The 21,450-nt window shown below is 39.2% G+C and overlaps 1 protein-coding gene across 4 annotated transcripts in view; it reads right to left on the bottom strand.

Moving 5' to 3' along the window:
• Positions 1-21,326, bottom strand: part of papss1 (3'-phosphoadenosine 5'-phosphosulfate synthase 1) — a 37,546-nt gene extending 16,220 nt beyond the window's left edge. Inside the window, exons 1-10 of one of the 4 annotated variants that reach the window (XM_053621988.1) lie at positions 20,399-21,325; positions 19,872-20,043; positions 17,835-18,023; positions 13,270-13,384; positions 12,521-12,756; positions 9,693-9,831; positions 8,340-8,458; positions 7,724-7,837; positions 4,207-4,318; positions 588-793 (exon numbers count right to left, since the gene is read on the bottom strand). In XM_053621988.1, coding sequence (XP_053477963.1) covers positions 588-793; positions 4,207-4,318; positions 7,724-7,837; positions 8,340-8,458; positions 9,693-9,831; positions 12,521-12,756; positions 13,270-13,381 — 1,038 coding nt within the window. In that variant the 5' untranslated portion in view covers positions 13,382-13,384; positions 17,835-18,023; positions 19,872-20,043; positions 20,399-21,325. Of the gene's footprint in view, positions 1-587; positions 794-4,206; positions 4,319-7,723; positions 7,838-8,339; positions 8,459-9,692; positions 9,832-12,520; positions 12,757-13,269; positions 13,385-17,834; positions 18,024-19,126; positions 19,288-19,871; positions 20,044-20,398 lie in introns of those variants that run through there. The other 3 variants (XM_053621990.1, XM_053621989.1, XM_053621987.1) reach the window with 3 other exon arrangements.
• Between the last annotated feature and the right edge of the window lie 124 nt (positions 21,327-21,450).

A 21,450-nucleotide genomic window follows, 5' to 3' on the forward strand; every position in this document is an offset into this window, starting at 1 on the left:
CTGCAGACCTGCTTCTCATGGGAGGGTTTTTTTTTTGTGCGCCATTCTGTGTAAACTCCAGAGACTATTGTGGGTGAAAATCCATCACGAAATCTCCAGGAAATACTCAAACCAGCCCATCTGGAACCGACATCTACGCCACAGTAAAAGTCACAGAGATCGCATTTCTTACGCATTCTGAGGTTTTTATGTGAACATTGGCTGAAGCTCTTGACCTGCATCTGCATAATTGCATACGCTGCACTGCTGCCACATGACTGACGGATTGCATAATTGCAGGAATGAGCAGGGGTGCACGTATCACTATTACAGTGGCCTGCGAGTGTATACCTGAAATGTATATTTTACAAATACACACTACAGTGTACTGTATCTGTACAACAATTTACCACTGCATCTGTGTATCAGTTTACTCCCTTAGCCCTTATGTCTTGTACATTGATGCTGATTCTGATGTGTAATTTTCATTAGATAAGATCCAATTACTCTACACAACGCTATGCCAGATTGACCTGTTGTTATCGGATATGTGCGGTCTTGTCTGTAAACGCAAGTGCTGCAGTCGATGCCGTGTGAACCGTCCTGACCTTGATGTAGGGGTGGTCCTTGCAGGTGGTGCCCCACTGGCGGGCACAGCGCTCCTCCTTGCGGTGCTCGTAGAACTCGGGGTTGCGCAGGATGGCCACGCGCCGGCCACTGTAGACCAGCGCCACCGCCGTGCAGCCGTCTAGACGCTCCTTGTCTGCGCCGGAGACGGGCAGGACCACCGGCACGGACAAGTTAATAACTCCGCCTGTGGAAAGAGGGTGAAGGTCAAGCGCTCGCCTCGTACATCAGCAGCACACAGTAAGATCCGGTGCTGTGAAAAAGCCCCAAGAGGTAAAGGTAGGTACGGTTACGGATAAGCAGGAGGGCGGTTGGGGGGGGGATACCTTTATTTGAGGATTGAACGTGAAGGCTAGGGTAGCTTATATGAAGGGCTGGGATGCTAATATTTTGGCTGATTCATTGACCTCTATACCTTGAATGAATCAACATGAGGTGGGGACCTTTTTAAAAGTGGGGGAAAAAAAATTAAATAAAATGGCCCTCAAGATCCTCAGTAGAGCTGCCCTCTGCCTTCACAAAGTAGCTAAAGCAGCTGGTTCCTATAAGACAAAAACCTCTGAGCATCCCGGCACTGGCCAAGCAGCACACACACACACACACACACACACACACCTCTCCACTCATCCTGGCTTTTCCAAAAGCTCACTCAAGGAGCAGGCTGAAATCATAAATACCGAGCAAAGGACGATCAATCATATGAAGCTGGAGGTTTTACAAAGCAGGAAAAGCAATAAAAAAAAAATAAGTTGAAAAATAAAGATGTCAGTTGTTGATAAAAAATGAGCGATGAAAAAGTAGGAGGAGAAAGCCAAAGTTTTCGCTGAGCTATTGTGCAACAGTGATATGAAATAACGGTGCCTGGGAACGATATGGTGGGATGGTCAATACGAGAAGACAACATTATCACAATAAATAATTACAAAACCCTTTTCTAAGAGTATCATGAATATTATTAGTACTTCTACATCAACACCTACACTCAATTCAATTCGATTTTATTTTATTATTATGGAAATGGTCACAAAGCAGCTTTTCAGAAATATATCAATTCAAGATATATATTTTAAATGGATAAATTTACCCCTAATGAGAAAGCCAGAGGTAATGGTGGCAAGGGAAGAACTCCCTGAGAAGCCTTGAGAGGAACCAGACTCAAAAGGACACCGGATTTCCATTCTAGAACTGTATACTATACAGTCAAAAAGTGCGTAACTGTATAATGAGCTTCCTGGTTATAGTCCTCGCATGCAGTTATCCACTGTTCACTAAACTGCACTGTTACACAACTAAGAAGCACTCAGTAGGATGTTAAAACTTGCTCGCTGTTGTTTCATACTGTGGTTCTGTAGGTGGTAAGTGCTCTAGATTTAATTTCAGCAAAACTAAACATCGTCAAATATAACGTGTAGTCGAAACATCAGTAACTATTGTGATGTGATAGCTTGGCCATATTTCCCACTCAGAAATATACAGATGACCAAAAAAACAATCCTAAAAGAAATTTATATCCAAAGGTAACTGTGCATGTGTGTGTGTGTGTATTAGTGGTGAATGCTGGAACACTTGGCAACCCGATGCACAGCAAAAGGATCAACGTTTTTGGAGCAATAAAATTAAATTGACTCTTTTTTGGAAACTCAAACTGGACGTGATGAATTGTTGTAATTACACAGCTTTATAAATGAAAGAAGCAGATTACCGCCTAAAGCCCCTCAGCATATCTGCAGTTCCCATAATGAAAAAGAAAAAGAAGAAGAAGAAAAAAAAAAAGAAAAAAAAAAAGAACACAACGTTCCTTTTTATTTCGCCTCGAATACGTTTCAAGAACTCACAAAGCTCCGGATGCAAAAGAACAATGTGACTCAGGCCTGAAGGGAAAGAATGTGAGACTTGAGTTTCCAGTCCTAATTCACTTTTATACTGCGTTTAATGCAATTTGCTTCAAGTTGCTCACTTCCCTCCGCTCTGACCACCTCACATAACCACTGAGTGAAGACCATTCTAAAGAGTGTGTGTGTGTGTGTGTGTGTATACAGCTTATCAACAGCACCCTCTAGTGCTACGCTTTAGTCACAGTGCACTTGTGGAAAGATTTATTCATTTCATCAGAGTCTGAGAAAGTACGCTTGTGCTGAAATTCAGATATTGGATATTCAGTATACCCGCACAACTCCGAGTGTGATGCTGCTTTTATACTACAATTCTAGAAACAAAAAAGGAATATCAATTATTTCCGACACAATATGGTCAAAGCTACTCACTTTTATAGCACGTCAGCTAGCTCACTAGTTCTCATTAAAGGTGCTTATGGCGAAACTGGCATCTCTTCTTCCTTTTCATCTTCATCTGACGAGCTTTCGTATTTTAAGCCAAAAGTTATATTCCTGAAAATTATCGCTTGAGATGATGTTGCTAATACTACCGTAGTAACAGTTTCGAACTAGGAAGTGGAATTTCACGTTGCGAACACAGACGATTGAAGTGATACAGTGGAATACACTAGTGTGGTTATAGGAATTATAGGCACTCTTAAAACGCTGCTCGTTCAATAAAATGAATCAGTCCGTACAGGATTTCGTGGAGGTTTTGCTTTTGCTGCGCCTTTTTGTGATGTTGTTTTGTGATGTTTGGGGGTAAACGAGACCTCGGGCAGCTGTGGTTCAGGTGGTAGTGCGGGTTGTCCACTAATCATAGGGTTGGTGGTTCAATTACCGGCCCACATACCGAAGTGTCCTGGGGCAAGAAATTGAACCCCAAGTTGCTCCTGATGGCAAGGTAGCGCCTTGCATAACAGCTTTGCTATCATTGGTGTGTGAGTGTGTGTGTGAATGGGTGAATGAGACACAGTGTAAAGCGCTTTGAATAAAAGCGCTATATAAGTTCACCATTTACCATTTGGCTGTATTCATGTTCGACGCACGTGAATCGAAGAAGGCTTTAGCTGAAAGCCTGTCGTGAAGACGGCGCACAAAGCGTCTCGGCCCGAATCTGAGGAAATCCGTCCATAAAGTGAAAAACCGCAAGCTCCTCCGAATATCGCAAAGTTTGCTTGAGTTTGCGTTCATTTCTGCGATCGCAAAATCCTGTAGGGACTGAATCGTGGACCAGAACCAAACGTTGTCTAAACAGGATTATACCCCAGCGCTGTTGAATTCTCACATTTGATTGGTCAAAAAGTGTTGGGACAGAGGACTTTGTGCGTTGCGATTTCTAAGTAACATGACAAGTTGTGTATTGTTTTTTTTTTCTTATTGGCTTTAAGAGAGAGAAAAAGACAGGCTGTTGAGGGATCGAATGATTAGAGCTTCTATATACTTTTAAAAGCACGACATGTCATTCTTTAATGATTTAATGAATAAAAAATTGTCATTGTTGAAAAAATTGCTGGGGTACAAAAAGAACACAGTGCGGTTGTTGAAAAATAATCAACTTCGACATCATAAAAGGAACTCCCACTCCATGGCAGGCCATATCACAACAACAATAACAGCACGCTCCACTGTTTTAATCCTTACTTAAAGCAGATGCTCACGGCTGCCACTACGGCCTGAACCAAAATCAGATGTGGCTAAACAGGAGTTCAGACAAACGGCTTACCATCGAGCAGGCAGTCAAAGTGCAGGCACTGGAGGTACTCCCTCTCTCGCATGAAGCCGTTGAGTGGAGTGGCCCAGCCCTCAGCCAGCACCTGAACCCACTGCATGTCCACCTAAAAGCAGGACAGCATAAATGAGCAAAGCAGCAGCATAGCAGAATTCTCTACATCTCAAACATCACATTAAAACATTAAAACACCTCTCAGGAAATTTGAACAGATTTCCCCATCAGGCTTGGTGGTTAAGGCTCTGGGTTACTGATCGGGAGGTCGGGGGTTCAAGCCCCAGCACTGCCAAGCTGCCAGTGTTGGACCCTTGAGCAAGGCCCTTAACCCTCTCTGCTCCAGGGGGCGCTGTGTCATGGCTGACCCTGCGCTCTGACCCCAACTTCCTGACATGCTGAAGTATGCGAAGAAAACAATTTCACTGTGCTCTAATGTACATATGACTAATAAAGACTCATTATCATTATCCTAATATAACCTCAAACTTGAGAGATTTTTCATGTCTGATGTTCGCTTCCCTCACTGGAAATGAGCTTCACTATACCTACAAGACAAATGTAGCTAGAAAGTAGCTATGAAAGTCACCCAAATTTGTAAACTGTAAATATTTCTCCAATTTAGAAGTCATCAAACTAACAGATACATAATTCTATAAAGCGTCTATAAACATGAACAAACCTTTATTCTGTATCATAACGCTGTAACATTATGTGGACAGCTAATTCAGACAACCAGAAGAACTTTTTTTTCTTAGCGTGATTTGGCAAGCTCACTTCCCAAGGGCTGAAGAGGAACAGAACAGGAAGTTAAGCGTATGATAATACACGTTAGTGTTCCGCTTTTAACTTACCCAAGAGATTTCCCCTATTTTGAACATTTGCCTAAAAATATGATTACATAGATTAATGATGTTGATTGAAGCAAAGATATGAAGATTTGGATGCTACAGTGGTGCTCATAAGTTTGCATACCCCTTGCGGAATCTGTGAAATTTTAATAATTGAAAAAACAAGAGGAGTCATTAAAATTGCATGTTGTTTTTTATTTAGTTCTGCCCTGAATATGTTTTTTCACATAACAGATGTTTACATATAATCCACAAGACACAATACTAACTGAATTTACACAAATGAACCAGCTCAAAAGTTTACACACGCTCGATTATTAATACTGTGTGTCGTTACCTGGATGATCATCGACTGTGTTTATGTTTTGTGAGAGTTCTTCATGAGTCCCTTGTTTGTCCTGAGCAGTTAAACTGCCCACTGTTCTTCAGAAAAATCCTCCAGCTCCTGCACATTCTTAGCTTTTCCAGCATCTTCTGCATATTTGAGCCCTTTCCAACAGCGGCTATATGATGTAAGTGATGTAAATCTTTTCTGGATGATCAAAATGCTTCAGCTTCACCAGAAGCAAGATGCTTGAAGAATCAGGAGACGAAGAACCAGGGTATACTCAAAGAGATGGTTTATTTTGCACACAAAGACACCCTGGGCACTACAGCATTTCATAGTCATAATCTCTTAATCTTAGTCTAAACATAAATTGGATACAGTTGGCTTTTATACTAATATGTACATGCAAGCAACATACCCAAGGCTAGTTAAAGAAAACATAAAACAAAAGACAAAACACAAAAACACCTTGACAAAAACATAATCCAAGGACAGAAACCCAAAGACATCATGACACTATGAGTAAGCAAAAATCACATTGAACTGATCTCAAATGATTGAATCATAATCATGGAAAATAAGGAAAAATATTTCACAAGATCCGTCTTTTCAAACTGAGGACGACTGAGGGACTCGTACACAACTATTACAAAGGGTGCAAACATTCACTGATGCTCAAGAAGGCAACACGATACATGAAGAGCCAGGGGGGTGTAAACTTTTGAGCAGGATGATCGGTGTAAATTGTTGTAATTTTGTCTTCTGGGAAACATGTAAATATCTCATGTAGCTTCTGAAGGGCAGTACTAAATAAAAATTTAAAAAAAGATCTTTAAACAAAATAATCTTTCTCATCAGTGAATGTTTGCACCTTTTGTAATAGTCGTGTACGAGTCCCTCAGTTGTCCTCAGTGTGAAAAGATGGATCTCAACATCATATAGCCGCTGATGGAAAGGGCTCAAATATGCAGAAGATGCTGGAAAAGCTAAGAATGTGCAGGAGCTGGAGGATTTTTCTGAAGAGCAGTGGGCAGTTTAACTACTCAGGACAAACAAGGGACTCATGAAGAACTCTCACAAAACAAACACAGTCGATGATCATCCAGATAACGACACACGGTATTAATAATCGAGCGTATGTAAACTTTTGAGCTGGTTCATTTGTGTAAATTCAATTATTATTGTGTCTTGTGGATTATACATAAACATCTGTTATGTAAAATAACTTACTCAGGACAGAACTAAATAAAAAACAACATGCAATTTTAATTATTAACATTTTACAGATTCCGAAAGGGGTGTGTAAATTTATGAGCACAACTGTATTTGTAGAAAAGACTTTTTCTCAATCAGCTCCCTAGCCCCCTAGGTGATGAATCAGTATATCGTGTACACGTGTTCGGGCACTGGTAAGAACCCTGGCTCGCTACACATTGGGACACTGATGAGGCTGATGATCTTTTCCGAGCTGAGAGGCTTCAGAAAATATGACGTCATTTCTAGTAAGGGGACATAGAAAGCTTCCTGGTTTTTGCGGTGCATTGTGGGAGTTTTTAGGGCACGAATGTTCCAGTGAACGGGAAGGATTCTGCTATTGAGACAGCCCTTAAAACGGCCGACTCCCTGATCAATGTCCTGACTACTGAACTAGGGAGCTGACTGAGACGCACCCTTGCTCTTTTTTTATTTCGTTTGTTATTTCTTAACTACATTAGACTCGTTCTTCCAGTGCAAAAAAGAGAGAGCATACGGCAAACACCACATTTGATTTTTCACCAAACCAACCATTTCAGATGAGCAAGCGTGAGAAGCTGTGATATGGTAACCATCAAAAATATCACAAATTTTGTTTTCGTCGAATTCACGCCGTACACTAATACTGCCTGTCAGTCTTTTTGCCACTCAGTGGGCGTGACCGCTGTGAGTTCCGGCTACCGTGACGTCACGTGCGTACCCTCTATAGATCAGACGTCGTCCACTGGGGGACTCAGCAAAGTACTGCAGTGGATCAAACACTACTCAACCAATAAAAATAAGAAATACTGTAGCAGATCCTCTGTTGCGCCTTATCCGATCACACGCACAAACCGACAACGTAAACCGAATGTTTAAAGACGATTGGTTCAAATCTGTCAAAACTGGTAACGTGAGGCGCAGATCAGAAGCAAAACAAAACCACTACAAACTGATGGGTTGTATTCACAGCCATGAATTTACAATTTAGCATTAAAAGGCACTTGTGTACAAAGAAAGTGTGTGGATGGTGTAGTGTGTAGTCTGTGTGTGTGTGTGTGTGTGTGTGTGTGTGTGTGTGTGTGTGTGTGTGTGTGTGTGTGACCTTTCCAATCTCAATAGCGGGCAGAGTCTCTGCATCGGCCTTAGCCAAGTCCAGTTTGTTCTCAGGCACGTAGAGCTCCTTCACCTCATAGGAAGCGTCAACGGGTACAATGTCCTTAAAGAAGACAATAGTTACCAGAAAAGGTTGGCATGCATTTTCTTTTCATGTAGAAATACTAACGTGTCTAACCACGATGACAAAATACTTGGCATCAGCTTCAATCAGCTCATTACACCCAGGATTAACATTCTACTGCATTTCTGTATCGCAAAACCAACATTACTCATAATTATCTCATCCACAGAGGGTAAACTCTACCATGTATGACTCTCATAATTAACTGACATGTTTACTGATCTGTTTACATTGTGTTACATTTACTGTTGTACTACAATAGCATGTGTTACTTCTGATATTTGATTAAAATAAATAAATAAAGTAAAACAGCATGTGTTATGGGAAACTAATCAATGATGGGGTGGTGTGATGGGGCCTGACATGCAGCAAAGTTGATTTATATGAGGCAGATACTAAGAATGACTGAAATCTTACTGTTCTTATCAAATGCAGTAATATGTAGCACTATATAGTGTATCAGCATGCTGTGTGAGCTCACTCTCTCCTGCAGAAGATCAAGCAGCTGCTGGATACACTCGTTCACACTGCAGGAATCAGTCTTCAGCACCAGCTCAGGAGCCTCGGGCTTCTCGTACTCTGAGTCGATTCCTGTGAACCCTACAACGACAACATAAACGCATGTAAGCTCGGTCAGTTATTTAAAAAAATGAATCAGTCTTTGACTGATATGAATCAGTCAGTAACTGGTATAAATCAGTTGGTGACAGCTACTGATCGGTCAATGACTGATATAAAAGCAATTAGTGAGGGGTATGAATCAGCTGATGACGGATTAGAATTCATTGGTGACTGTAATGAATCACTCTGTGATTGATATGACTCAAGCAAATGAATCAATCAGCAACAGCTATGATCCAATCAGTGACTGGTACAAATCAGTTGGTTGGATGGTTACAAACCAAACTGTCTGTCTCTTTAGCACCAACTCACGAGTGTCAGGATTCTCATACACAGGGTTAATTCCTGTGAACCCTACAATGACAACAAACGCATATCATCTGAGTCACCAATCAGTAATGGCTATGAACTAAACAATCAGTGACCGTTATGAATCAATCGGTGATTCGTAACCCATCATTGATTGATTCATAACCATCGGTGATGGCTGTGAACCATGTGGGTGATGACTAGGAATCAATCTGTGAAGGCTATGAATCAAACACTGATGCCTGCCAAGCAATCAGTAATGGCTAGGAATCAGCAATAGATATGGATCAATCAGCTACAGATATGAATCAGTCAGTGACGAAGTTCAAAGCACATCAACTTTGCAAATGAAATTACAAAGAAAAACATTTCCTTTGACGCAGGACTTATCAGAACAAGTTCAGGTCTCATTAAAATGGATTGAAAGGACATGTTAAGGACAGCTGGAATAAAAGCACCTTTCAATTAAAAACATGTGGCAGCAATGGCGGAGATTCAAACCTCTGCAAATGAACAAATTTAAAAACAAAAAACAAGATACTTCCCCTAAGGTTGCAATGATAGCAATCTATACTTCACTTCCCGTTCTCTAAGTGTTACCACACTACACTGGAAATCTCACTTTTCATTTTCACACACTGGATAAGAAAGGAGGGGGTGTAAATTTCGCCTCAACGTGTTCGCCATGACAGCATTGTAATCATCTAAGTGTGCCAGGAGATTATTAGTAGTCACAAAAACTAAGCTCAAGACAGACATCAAATCTGGGGCACTAGGATGGCAATGCGCCAGAAAGACCAAAAATAAACGTGATACCAGTGATATAAGAGTTCCCTGTACGTTTTCACATTTTTGATTTGACGCATTAACACATTCCAGATGATCATAACGAGCTGTCCTTCACCTCTGATCTCTCCAGCTCGGGCTCTCTTGTAAAGGCCTTTCACGTCTCTTTGCTCGCACACATCCAGCGGTGCATCCACAAATACTTCGAAGAATGGGAGGCCCGCTGCCTCGTGAATCTTTCTCGCGTTCAGGCGGTCCTGCACGGGAAGAGCACAAAAATACAATGCGAACTCAAAAGGAATAAGACGTAAACATAACAGGATAATCCGGCATTATGGAAGGGACATTTAAACTTGTACTGACGGTACCATACAAGCTTTATAAGCCTGGACAAGCTTTCTGGGAGAAAGAAACGAGTCTTTAAATGTGACACATGTTCTCCAACAAGGATGTGTTTTACACCCTATTTTATTCTCTTATTATACACAGCACATGGCCCTGCAATGTAGTTCAGCTACACAAAATGGAAGACTGGATCAAATACACAAAAGCTTGCAGAACCTGTCTCCTGAATTATGATTTCAGCCTAGTGCTGAATAGCTATGCTGGAAGACCTTGGTGTAACCCTCGATGAAGGTCTATTTTTGGATATTTAAATAAGATAAGAAATGAGAAACTAAAGATTAGCCTATTCCTGATATGTTCCTGGCTGTACTGCTCTCTAAATGAGCTTTGTCTAGTTGAGAATGCAGCATGTCACGCTATATAGCAACGTATTAACGTGTTCATGTTACATAATACAGATATACAACTTATCAGTTATAGGTGTGGTTTTGGGAGATGACATACTTTCATCTTTCAAAACTATTCTTCCCTGAGCACTGGCTATGTACCTAAATCTTTTTTAATAGCGGTTATCAAAGCCCTGATTAAAAAAAACCTGACCTCGGCCCTGGCTGTCCAATATCAAACTTCCCCTTTATCTCCAAGATCCTAGGAAAGGTGAAACAGTCCTTCATGGGCTTCACACACAGCTGCAAATTTAACAATGCACTTTGTTTATTCCAGACTGAACAGATAACAAATTTGTGGTTTTTAAGATTATATCTGCAACACAGGATGTCCGAAAAGTCAGGAACTAACGGGAATGTGTTGAGTAAATATGTCGATCTGAACAAAATCAGCAAAAACATGATATACTGGCTGAGAAAACGCTTAGATCATGAGGGTGAATATGTAGAGCATGCAGTGTTGCTTGAAAAGTTTGTGAACCCTTTCGAATTTTCCATGTTTCTGCATCAATATGACCGAAAACATCATCAGATTTTCATACAAGTCCTCAAAATAGATAAAGGGAGCCCTATTAAGCAAATGAGACAAAAATATTATACTTGGTCATTTATTTATTGAGGAAAATGATCCAACATTACATATCTGAGTGAGTGAGTGGCAAAAACGTCAGCTTCTAGAATTAGCAGTTAATTTGAAGGTGAAATTAGAGTCTGCTGTTTTCAATCAATGGGATGAGTGAGTGACAATCAAGTGCATGATCCAGACCGTCCAAAGTGTGAGAATGTTTTATATTAAGCGCTTCAAATAAACTTGTGAGTGTATTAACGTGGCTCGTCGTGTCAGATCCTGCGACAGACGCGTTTGCTGTTTAATGTGTTCCAGACGTGTTTTTTTCAGCACAGAAATGACGTATTTAAATTTATATCCTTATCTGTAAACGTCCGAAATTCACGCCAGTATTTCCATTTTACATAAAGCCTTGTCCTGACAGCGAGCGAGTCTCCGTTAATCTTCACCGAACGGGCGCGTCAATCAAACAGCGCGTGATAGAAAGGAAGCTCAATAACTCTGAAATATTCATTTTGATCAAATATGTTGTTTGATGCTATATTTAGAAACTAAAGTAATGGTGTTGTTTATGAGAGCGGTAACTGTAATAATGGGGTTAGAACATGCCATTGTATATAAAAGTGTCATACATTTACAGAATAAAGTAACATGTTACTGTGTTCAAATGAGTGAATGTGTGCGTTACTGCAGAACATTCAACCTCTTACCAGTTAACACTTAGTTTTTCTTTTTTTTTTTATAGCATTTTTAACATTGTCATGTCTCAAAGACGGTTGCGGAAGGAATCGCAGATTTTAAACGTTTTTATTAAATAAACCAACAAAACACAAAAGATACTATGACTAATGCAATACACTGTGGCAAGGACTAAACATACACTAACAGGACCAATACACGGTAACATGGACAACGGTAATCTAAGACAAACATAAGAGAGAAGCACACAATGGCTATATATATAAGCGTGCTCGTTAACAGAAACGTGATTCAGGTGCAGGTGGTCATGTGACATATTGTAGTACAGTGCAGTGGCTGATGGGAACTGAAGTTACCAGAGTTACCTCCTTGATATATGACAGTGATTTAACTTCTGCTTTAAAGCTTATAAACAATCAGTTGTTTATTTGTTTTCAAAATATAATGTTAATATATATTTTTTAAATCCTTTGCACAATGTAGCATAGCCCGCATATATATATTTAATACCTTTATCATAGCCTTCAATTTGCACAATGTTTGAAGGACAACATCTCGCAGAATGTGAAATAACGTGTTTTTTCGAAAAAATACAGAAAATAAAAATTGGCCTTTTTTAACCTGACTAATCGATTAATCGAAGAAATAATCGGCAGATTAATCGATTATCAAAATAATCGTTAGTTGCAGCCCTACTTGATAGCCATCGTGATAGTTGGAATCCATTGGCGACTCGCGATACTATCGCCAATAGTCCCAAGCCTAAAGTATATGCAACTTTACTCCCATTGATTCCTGTTTTTTCAGACACCCTGTTTTATCGACAACTCGTTTAGAAATTCATCTCACTCATATATGCAAACACACACAACTCCTACAATCTCTCACCCTGCTGTATGGGGAGATGAAGCTGGCAATGCACACGAGACCGGCATCGGCGAACAGCTTGGCCACCTCGGCTATACGGCGGATGTTCTCCTCTCGGTCTTCGGGGCTGAAGCCCAGGTTTTTGTTCAGGCCCTGTCTGATGTTGTCGCCATCCAGAGTGTAGCAGGGGATACCATGGCACACCAGGTGCTCCTCCAGAGCCATGCTGACCGTCGTCTTGCCTGCTCCAGACAGGCCTTTGGACAGACAGAGAGAATATTTACTACATACCCTGAATAATTTCTGGATACCCAAAGGAATACAATCATGTACTCTTGGTCTTGAATCATCTGTTGGACTGCACACTGTCCTGCAGCTCAGTTGGACATCAGGAGGGCAACTGGAGGCAATAATTTGGACAACTCATATTGCTCATTGTGCAGTCTATTTCCAGAAATTATGCATCTCATAAGCTACTCATCACATCCTTAAAACATCTGGTAGTACCAACAACTAGACCTGTCTGTACAGGGTGTGCCTGATTTTTTCTTTATACTTCTGTAGAAGTAATGAAGGCCTTTTCAGTGGTGAAACTTTGTGGTTTTCAAGATTATACCACAACGCAAGTTGCCGAACCTTAGTGCTTCGACACACCCTAATTAAATTGACCCAAAAGCCTGAAAACGTTTCATTTTGGTTATAGACGCATATTCCTTCCTAGCTGATGTGCTACAGTTGAACAAATCAAAGCATTTCATTGCTTGTAATACCTGAGAGCCAGACAGTGCATCCCCGGAAGCCTCCTCGCGTCCCGACGGCTTGTCCGCGTTTGTTTCGGCTCACGTGGTGAGCTTGGTAGGTGACATTAGTAGCCCGTTGCATCCCCTGAAAGAGACGCAATCCCATTTACTCCACGAGACAATGCATGTATAATGGTGATCAAGCTAGCTTAGACATAAAACGTGTAGGAAGAACATACTGCATGTGACATGCAATCAGAATTTACAATTACTACATTATCAAAACATGTACAGTGGTGTGAAAAAGTATTTCACATAGATTTCTTTTGTTTTTGTGTATATCTCATACTAAATAGTTTTAGATCTTCAAACGAAATACAACATAAAACAAAGGCAACCTGAGTAAACACACAATACAGTTTTTTTTTTATTGAAGCAAAAAAAAAAGTTATTTAACACCCATCTCCAATGTGAAAAACTATTTGCCCCCTTAAACTTAAAATCTGGTTGTGCCACTTTTAGCAGTAATAACTGCAACCAAGCTCTTCTGATAACTGTTGATCAGTCTTTCACTTACTTCTAGGACTAGGACTTACTCCTGTGCTTTGGATCATACAGTACGTTTACATGGACAACATTAATCTGATATTAACCTGATTAAGACAATACTCTGATTAAGAAACTAGCATGTAAACAGTGATTACTGATGACCTTAATCCAGCTAAAGTCATACTCGAAGTAAACACAAATGGAATTAAGACGTGTGGAGTATTCCTGCTTTAGTCGCATTATCGACGTGCATTACAGACATGTACACACCTTAATCACACTATTAACATCGTATGGGAGTTTTCACCGCATTTTGCGACAGGACACGTACACACACGGCAACGCTCAACCGTTTGACGGCAAACAAGAGAGCACGGCTGCGTCCGAAACCGCGTACTTACCTACTATATAGTAGGAGGTATACATGTATTTAGGCAAGTACGCGGTTTGGGACACAGCCCAAAAAACAGAAGAAATCCAGAAGAAAACAGAAGCAATCACTTTTTCACAGCACTCTATGTGGTCAGGTTTCACCTGAACATGATGTTTCAATAGACAGACGAGAAAACGTGGACAGTTTAGATAAACAAGTTATTTCCCATTTAGATATTACCGGACAGACTGCCACTAGGGTTTTAGCAACATTTTATCAATCTTTTAATTAAAGGATTTACAAAGGTTTAGGAAACAACTTTGTTTGTACTTGCGCGTGTACGCTGATGAATGCCGATCACCAGAAAAAAACAAACAGAAGTGGAAGTTATTTTGACTCACTACTATGCCAAAAAATATTTTAATACTACATAATAATAATAATAATAATAATAATAATAATAAGGACTAACTCTTCCATCAGATGTTTGCTTATGGCTTACACAGACAGACTGGCCCATCCTTCATTTATACAGCACCATGTCTTTTGTCATAATTGAATGATTAGTTTTATTTCTCTTAATTTATGGGATTGTGCTGGCTCACTTTCTTAATTTTTTTTAAAATATTGTTTAAATGATGCCGATAAAATAAAATAAAACAACTGGATCACAAAATGTTCTCAATGGTATTCTTAGTTACTGACCTAGTGAACTAGCATGAGGATATGTTTTTGATAGAGATTCCAAAGCTCTTCTATAAAGGGTCTGGATAAGAGCATCTGCTAAATGCTGTAAACGTAATGAAGTAAAATAAGGAATGTAAATTCGACAGTATTTTCCAGATATAAAAGTGCAGTAACTTACAGCAAACGATATGATTTGAAGTCGATCAAGTCAAGGTCTACATTACCTGTAAATTTACTCACACTCAGGAGCACAAGTAGTATACAAACGTTTTTCTGAATTTGCGGGATTTTCATGAATACCTCATTTCCTGTGTAAAAGCGCTTATGAAAGATTTGCGCATAAATCTGTTCGGATCCAGCTTGTTAAATGAGGCCCAATGAGCCTAAAAAGCGCAATATGGCATCCAACAAGGTTCTGTTTTAGGCCCCATTTTATTCTAAAACTACATAATTTACACTGCAAGCGCGCAAATACAGCATATAATGACAAGAAACTTAAATTAAACTAAACCTTTTAAGCAACTCGCACCAGTTTCCCCAACCCCTTACACCCAGTGGATACAAACATAAGTTTGTGCTCGTGCAGCACTGTCGTGCTTCAGTGCTACACAAGATCCGCTTGTTTGATCTTCTCCACGGTATTTAATATAAAATCCTCCCCTGCTTTAGAGGACTTGGAGGTCACACACTTTCTTCCTCAGACACCTGACGATTACGGCTCCATCTGATGGAGGCTGAGGTCATGTTGGGAACAAAAGGTAATGTTGACAAACAGTAAACTGAAGAAAGTCATTACCAGTGACTCTGGGAATCTGCTAAAACTAGCAGCATCACATTATGTGCGTATGACGTCATGCGCCAACGACTAGGAAACAGCTTATACTTCCGGTTCGTAAAAAATCTGCTAGTGTTCTATTTGAGACAATATAACCCTTCTAAAATTCATACACTAGATGGTAGAGTACACAGTACATAGTGCAAGTGTATAGTACGTCATTTGGGACACAACTTTAGTATTTACTCTCCATCTCTTCAAGCACCATATACATATACACTCGATATATGTTTAACAGAACAAAGTACATTAATATACATTTCAACAGAAATTACAATCTCAATTACAAAAGGGGAAATTAAAGATCAATCAGTAATAGACAGCTAACGCGCTGAGAAAGCATGGTTTAAACTGAGATTTAAAGACAGAAATAGAGGAGATGTCATGGAGGCTCTGAGGAAGAAAGTTCCACAGTTTAGGTGAAACTACACTGAAGGATCTCCCACCAAAAGTGGATAGACGAAATCTAAGGACTGGCAAGATCGACTACAAAGTCCTGCCTATAACGTTTAAAGCTCTGAATAGCTCAGCTCTGGTGTGTATCGCTGAACTCTTGAAGCAGTATAGCCCATCCCAATCACTTCACTAAGATAAGGCAGGTCTACTGTTAAGCCTAGGGACTGAATTTTTTATTTTTATTATTATTTTTTTTTTAACCAGTGGAAGATGTTTCTCTAACAGCTGTATTAAAACTAAACTAAACCCAAGTCACGGTTCTTACATCATTTATAAAGTTAAATATAGATTTTAAATTAAGGAACAAAACAACAAACCACGCTACTGTACAAAAAGAATGCAAGCCACAACAACAACAACAACAACAAAAACATCATCACAACACGATTATAAGAATTACTTTGTTAAAGGATCTGTTTATTGTTAGTTTTAGATAATGAGGAACGTCTCTGTGTATGAACATTAATATTATCGCATTAAAGTTACAGCCGAACTACCTGTGCTGATATGAAAACAACGCGCACCTTCTGTCCAATCGGATTCGAGCATTCAACGACGCTGCGTTATTATGATTTGTAATTCTTATAGATTTATTATGAATTAAATAGTGATGGTAAGCAGTGTGGATTCAGAATGAAAAGCATCATTATGTGGCTCTAATGAGCACATTTTCTAGGTCAGCAACATCATACTCGTTTCCTGGAAGTGGTTATTTATTTATTTAAATAACTGCTTTAACAATGATCTGGTATGAAGCAGATAATCTGGGTGAACCTCTCCATTGCCCGATGGGTTTACACAACAACCAAGAAATCTGCATTAAATCTGAAGAATTTTAATAATAAACAACTGCACAGAGTATGCAATTATAGCTCTCACAAACTTAATGCAGGGTGTTGAACTATTTGTGCTGCTATCATGATGAGTCATTCCACTACTTTTTTAAAACAGGAGGATAAGTGTACGATAAGCGGTATGGAAAATGGATGGACGCTTTACGTTTGTCAGATTGTTAAAGACCAAAAAAACCATCAACCAATGTTTTTGTTGTAAACAAAAATTTTTAGCATTCACAGAAAAATGATATTTTTTAAAACAAAATCTAGAAAAAATACACAATGATTCTTGACATTCACACGGTACATTAATCGTGATGTCTGATACAATTTTTTTTTTCTTTAGGTACAGATGAAGCAAGGGATAAATCCCATTGCACAGCAACACCAATGAACAGGCAGTCAAACAGCACTATGGGTAGTTTAGTGAAAGTGAACCAACTCAGAATTTCATTCAATCTTTACTGGCCATTGAACATAAGTATAAAGTTGTTCAGTGTAGTTTTTCTTCTTTCTTTAAAGTTCTCTATTCACTTCTGATTTAAAATGTGAATTTGTGTGGTAACTAAAGGGTTCTTGCATTTTCTATTTAATAATAAAGATATTTCAGTTCAGCAATGTAAATCCCCCAGACCTTTCCTACACAGCTAGAACAGTGAACAAATTAACATAATTAGCATTAGAACACACTAGAGATAGTACACTATACGGCGAAAAGTATGTGGACACCTGACCATCACACCCATACGAGGGCCTTCTTCAAACTCATAGCACAAAGTTGGCAGCACACAACTGTATACAATGTGTTTGCTTGCTGTAGCATTTCAATTTCCCTTAACTGGAACTAAGCGGCCCAAACCTGTTCCAGTATGACAATGTTGCTGTACACGATGAAGACATGGTACGCCAAGGTTGGAGAGTAGAAGAATCCTGACCTCAACCGCACTGAACTCCTTTGGGATGAACTGGAACGTCAGACCTCACTAATGCTCTTGTGGACGAATGAGCATAACTCACTACAGCCATGCTGCAAAATCTAGTGGAAAGCCTTCCCAGAAGAGTGGAGGTTATTATATGGAAAATAAGAATAGAGCATGAGTGTGATGGTCATGTGTTCACAAACTGCTGGCCGTATAACATAACAGGCCAGGTAATATGTAATATATATATAATAAATATGCATATACACACAGTACCGGTCAAAAGTTTGTGGACGCTTGACTAAAATGTTTCTCATGATGTTAAAAACCTTTTGATCTGAAGGTGTGTGATTAAATGTGTGAAATCAGTGTTGTAGACAAAAATATAATTGCATCAATGTATTCATTTCTTTCATTGGAAAACTAACATTTTATTTACATAAAAATCTTATTTTAAACGAAGCGAAATATTCCGAAAATCAGCCGATAAGAGTCCAGTGAACTCCTTTAATACTGTTTAAAAAGCATCTTAGGGAAATTCCTCAAGAAATCGGTTGAGAAAATGCTAAGAATACATTTCTGGAAATTCAAGGCAAAAAGCGTGTCTACTTTGAAGATGCTAAAATACTAAATTATTTTGGATTTTTTTTTTTATCACAACATAATTCCCATAGTTCCATGTGTGTCACTCCCGGTGTTTTGACGACTTTATTATTCTTCTAAAATGTGTGGGAGGGGGGGGGGATAATGATAAAGAATAAGTGTGTCTAAACTTTCGACCGGTAGTGTGTATATATTTACAAAGCATCTAAACAAGAAAGTATATTTGCCACAAACACTTTTTTTTTCTTTTGTTACTCCCTAAGAGGTAAAAATCCAGTAGTAATGCATTACAGATAGTACTTTACTAGTACAAGACTACAGTACAGTACCAAAATTCATTTTCAAAGCCCCTTTCTTCCTGCTAGGATTGTAAAGCCCACTTTTATTCATTATAGGAGTTTGAAATGAAAACTGGAAATTAACTAGTTACTAATAAGAGCCTGTGTTTATAAACAGACCATAGAAATAGATATAGAAATGCCCACTCTGACCAGTGTATCCATTTAGTCTGTGTAAACAAACACACTCAGTGTTAGTTACATGTATCAGTGTTACAGTAACACTGTAACTACACTGGAAGCTACACCAGTACATGGGGCACAGATAACAGCTCAGAAGCTTTACTCACCCAGTTTTTAACTGCGTTACTCAATTTCTGTTTCTTGTGCGAGGTTGCAGAAGTCTCCATGTCTGCCATTTATCACCTTACACGAAAATAAAATGTCTCTCCGAGCCGGCTTGGTAATGGACGGCCAACACCAGCTCCAGTAGCAAGGAGGCGTTACACGTCACGACGCCACGATACCGGAAGTGACGTGTTTAAACCTGGAACTGTGTCTTAGTGCCACCTAGTGAGCGGAAATCTTTCTGCGCTGGTGTGCTTATTATTTTTTTTTTCAAATTACGCTTTTTAGCCTGAAGTTTTTAACCAAATTTTAACCAAACCCTGTCGTGAGGGTTTATCCCCTCCTCCACCACACCTAAATATTGCCTAAATATTAATTAAACAAACTGTTGTTATGTAAGGAATAAACATAACACCTTGGACTTGATTGTTTTCCTAAAACAGCACGTCCTGAAGTATTGCATTAATACTTATAGCCTGCTATAGCAATATGCCAGTGAATACAGGTTTCACATTTGTTAATGAATGAAGTTTACATATGCTCTGCAGAATTTGCAAAATGTTAATTATATATATATATATATATATATATATATATATATATATATATATAATGAAAATTGCATTGTGTTTTTTATTTAGTTCTGTCCTGAATAAGTTATTTCACATAACAGATGTTTACGTATAATCCACAAGACACAATAGTAACTGATTTTAAATAAATGAGCAAGTTCAAAAGTTTACGTACCTTGTTTGTCCTGAGCAGTTAAACTGCCCACTGTTCTTCAGAAAAATCCTCCAGGTCCTGTACATTCTTTGCTCTTCCAGCATTCTGTATATCTGATCCCTTTCCATCAGCGACTATATGATGTTGAGATCCATCTTTTCACACTGAAGACGACTGAGGGACTCGTACATGACTATTACAAACAGTGCAAACATTCAGTGATGCTCAACATCAGTGATTTGAACAGGATGATCGGTGTAAATTGTTATTATTTTGTTTAAAGATCTTATTTTTTTCCATTTAGTACTGCTCTTCAGAAGCTACGTAAGTTAATACTAAGATAATACTTTATTAATCCACAGATGGAGAAATTAGGGAACGTAAGACGTTTACGTTTCTCAGAAGACAAAAATTTACACAGCCAGTAAAAACCATTTACAATACATTTCGCAGCAGGCATCTTGTAGGTATTATAATAAGCTCCACTCATCTGGGAAGGCTTTTCACTAGAATTCAGAGCGTGGCTGTGGGGATTTGTGCTCATTTACCTTCAAAAGCATTAGTGAGGTCAGGCACTGATGTTGGGTGAGATGGTCTAGGGTGCAACTGGCATCCCAATTCATCCGAGAGGTGTTCAGTGGGGTTGAGGTCAGGGCTCTGTGCAGGACACTAAAGTTCTTCAACTCCAACCTTGAAAAACCATCGCTCTGAGCACAGGAACATTGTCATACTGGATGCACAGGTTTGTGCCCCTTAGTTCCAATGAAGAAGAGAAATTGTATTGCTACAGCATACAAAGACATTCTAGACAGTTGTATGCTTCAACAATGTAGCAACCGTTTGGAGAAGAATCACATATGGGTGTGTGGTGGTCAGGTGTCCGCATACTTTTGGCCATGTCGTGTATAAATATAAAACCTTTTTTTTTGTATTTTAAAAATAAAAACACAAGAAATATCACCAGGGTTCTCTATGACTGAACTTAGTAACATAGGTCGTGTAATTAAAAGCATAATTAAGGTATTTTAGAGATCATAAAGTCCTATTGGCTGTTGAAAATGTCCCTCATAGTTTCTGTCCAATCAAGGAAATGGGGGCGGGTGCAATAATGACTGTTGCCTAACAACAGGAGAAGCATAACAAACGAAGGTTATGCAATCTTTTTAAATGTGAAATTCCAGTAAAAGTGTACTTTATATGGTATGAAATAATGTTTTTCAACCCATGTAGTGCACTATAGCTTTTAAGTACGAAGGCGCCATTTGGTAGAACAGATATTTTTGTTGTTTGCTAATTTGCTATGAAAGTGTTGTTGCAATATACCTAAGAATTAACCTTTTTTCCCCCCACAAAAAAACCCAAACAGATTAAACAAACAAACAAAAAAGTAAATGAATTATGTATTTTAAATTGGAATTTTTGCCTCTTTTATAATCAAGAGAGCACAAGATCTCTCCAGATGTTCACAAGCAGACGCCATACGCGGTCGAATCGGATTCCTAAACTAATGAGACCCGGGACGCGTCCCAAACCCGTTGTATTCTACTAAGTAGTCATGGAAACACAACGTCACCTCTCATGGTCATCACGTTCGCGCGTG

The sequence above is a fragment of the Ictalurus furcatus genome, chromosome 3, assembly GCF_023375685.1.
Source record: "Ictalurus furcatus strain D&B chromosome 3, Billie_1.0, whole genome shotgun sequence".
Lineage (NCBI taxonomy): Eukaryota > Metazoa > Chordata > Actinopteri > Siluriformes > Ictaluridae > Ictalurus > Ictalurus furcatus.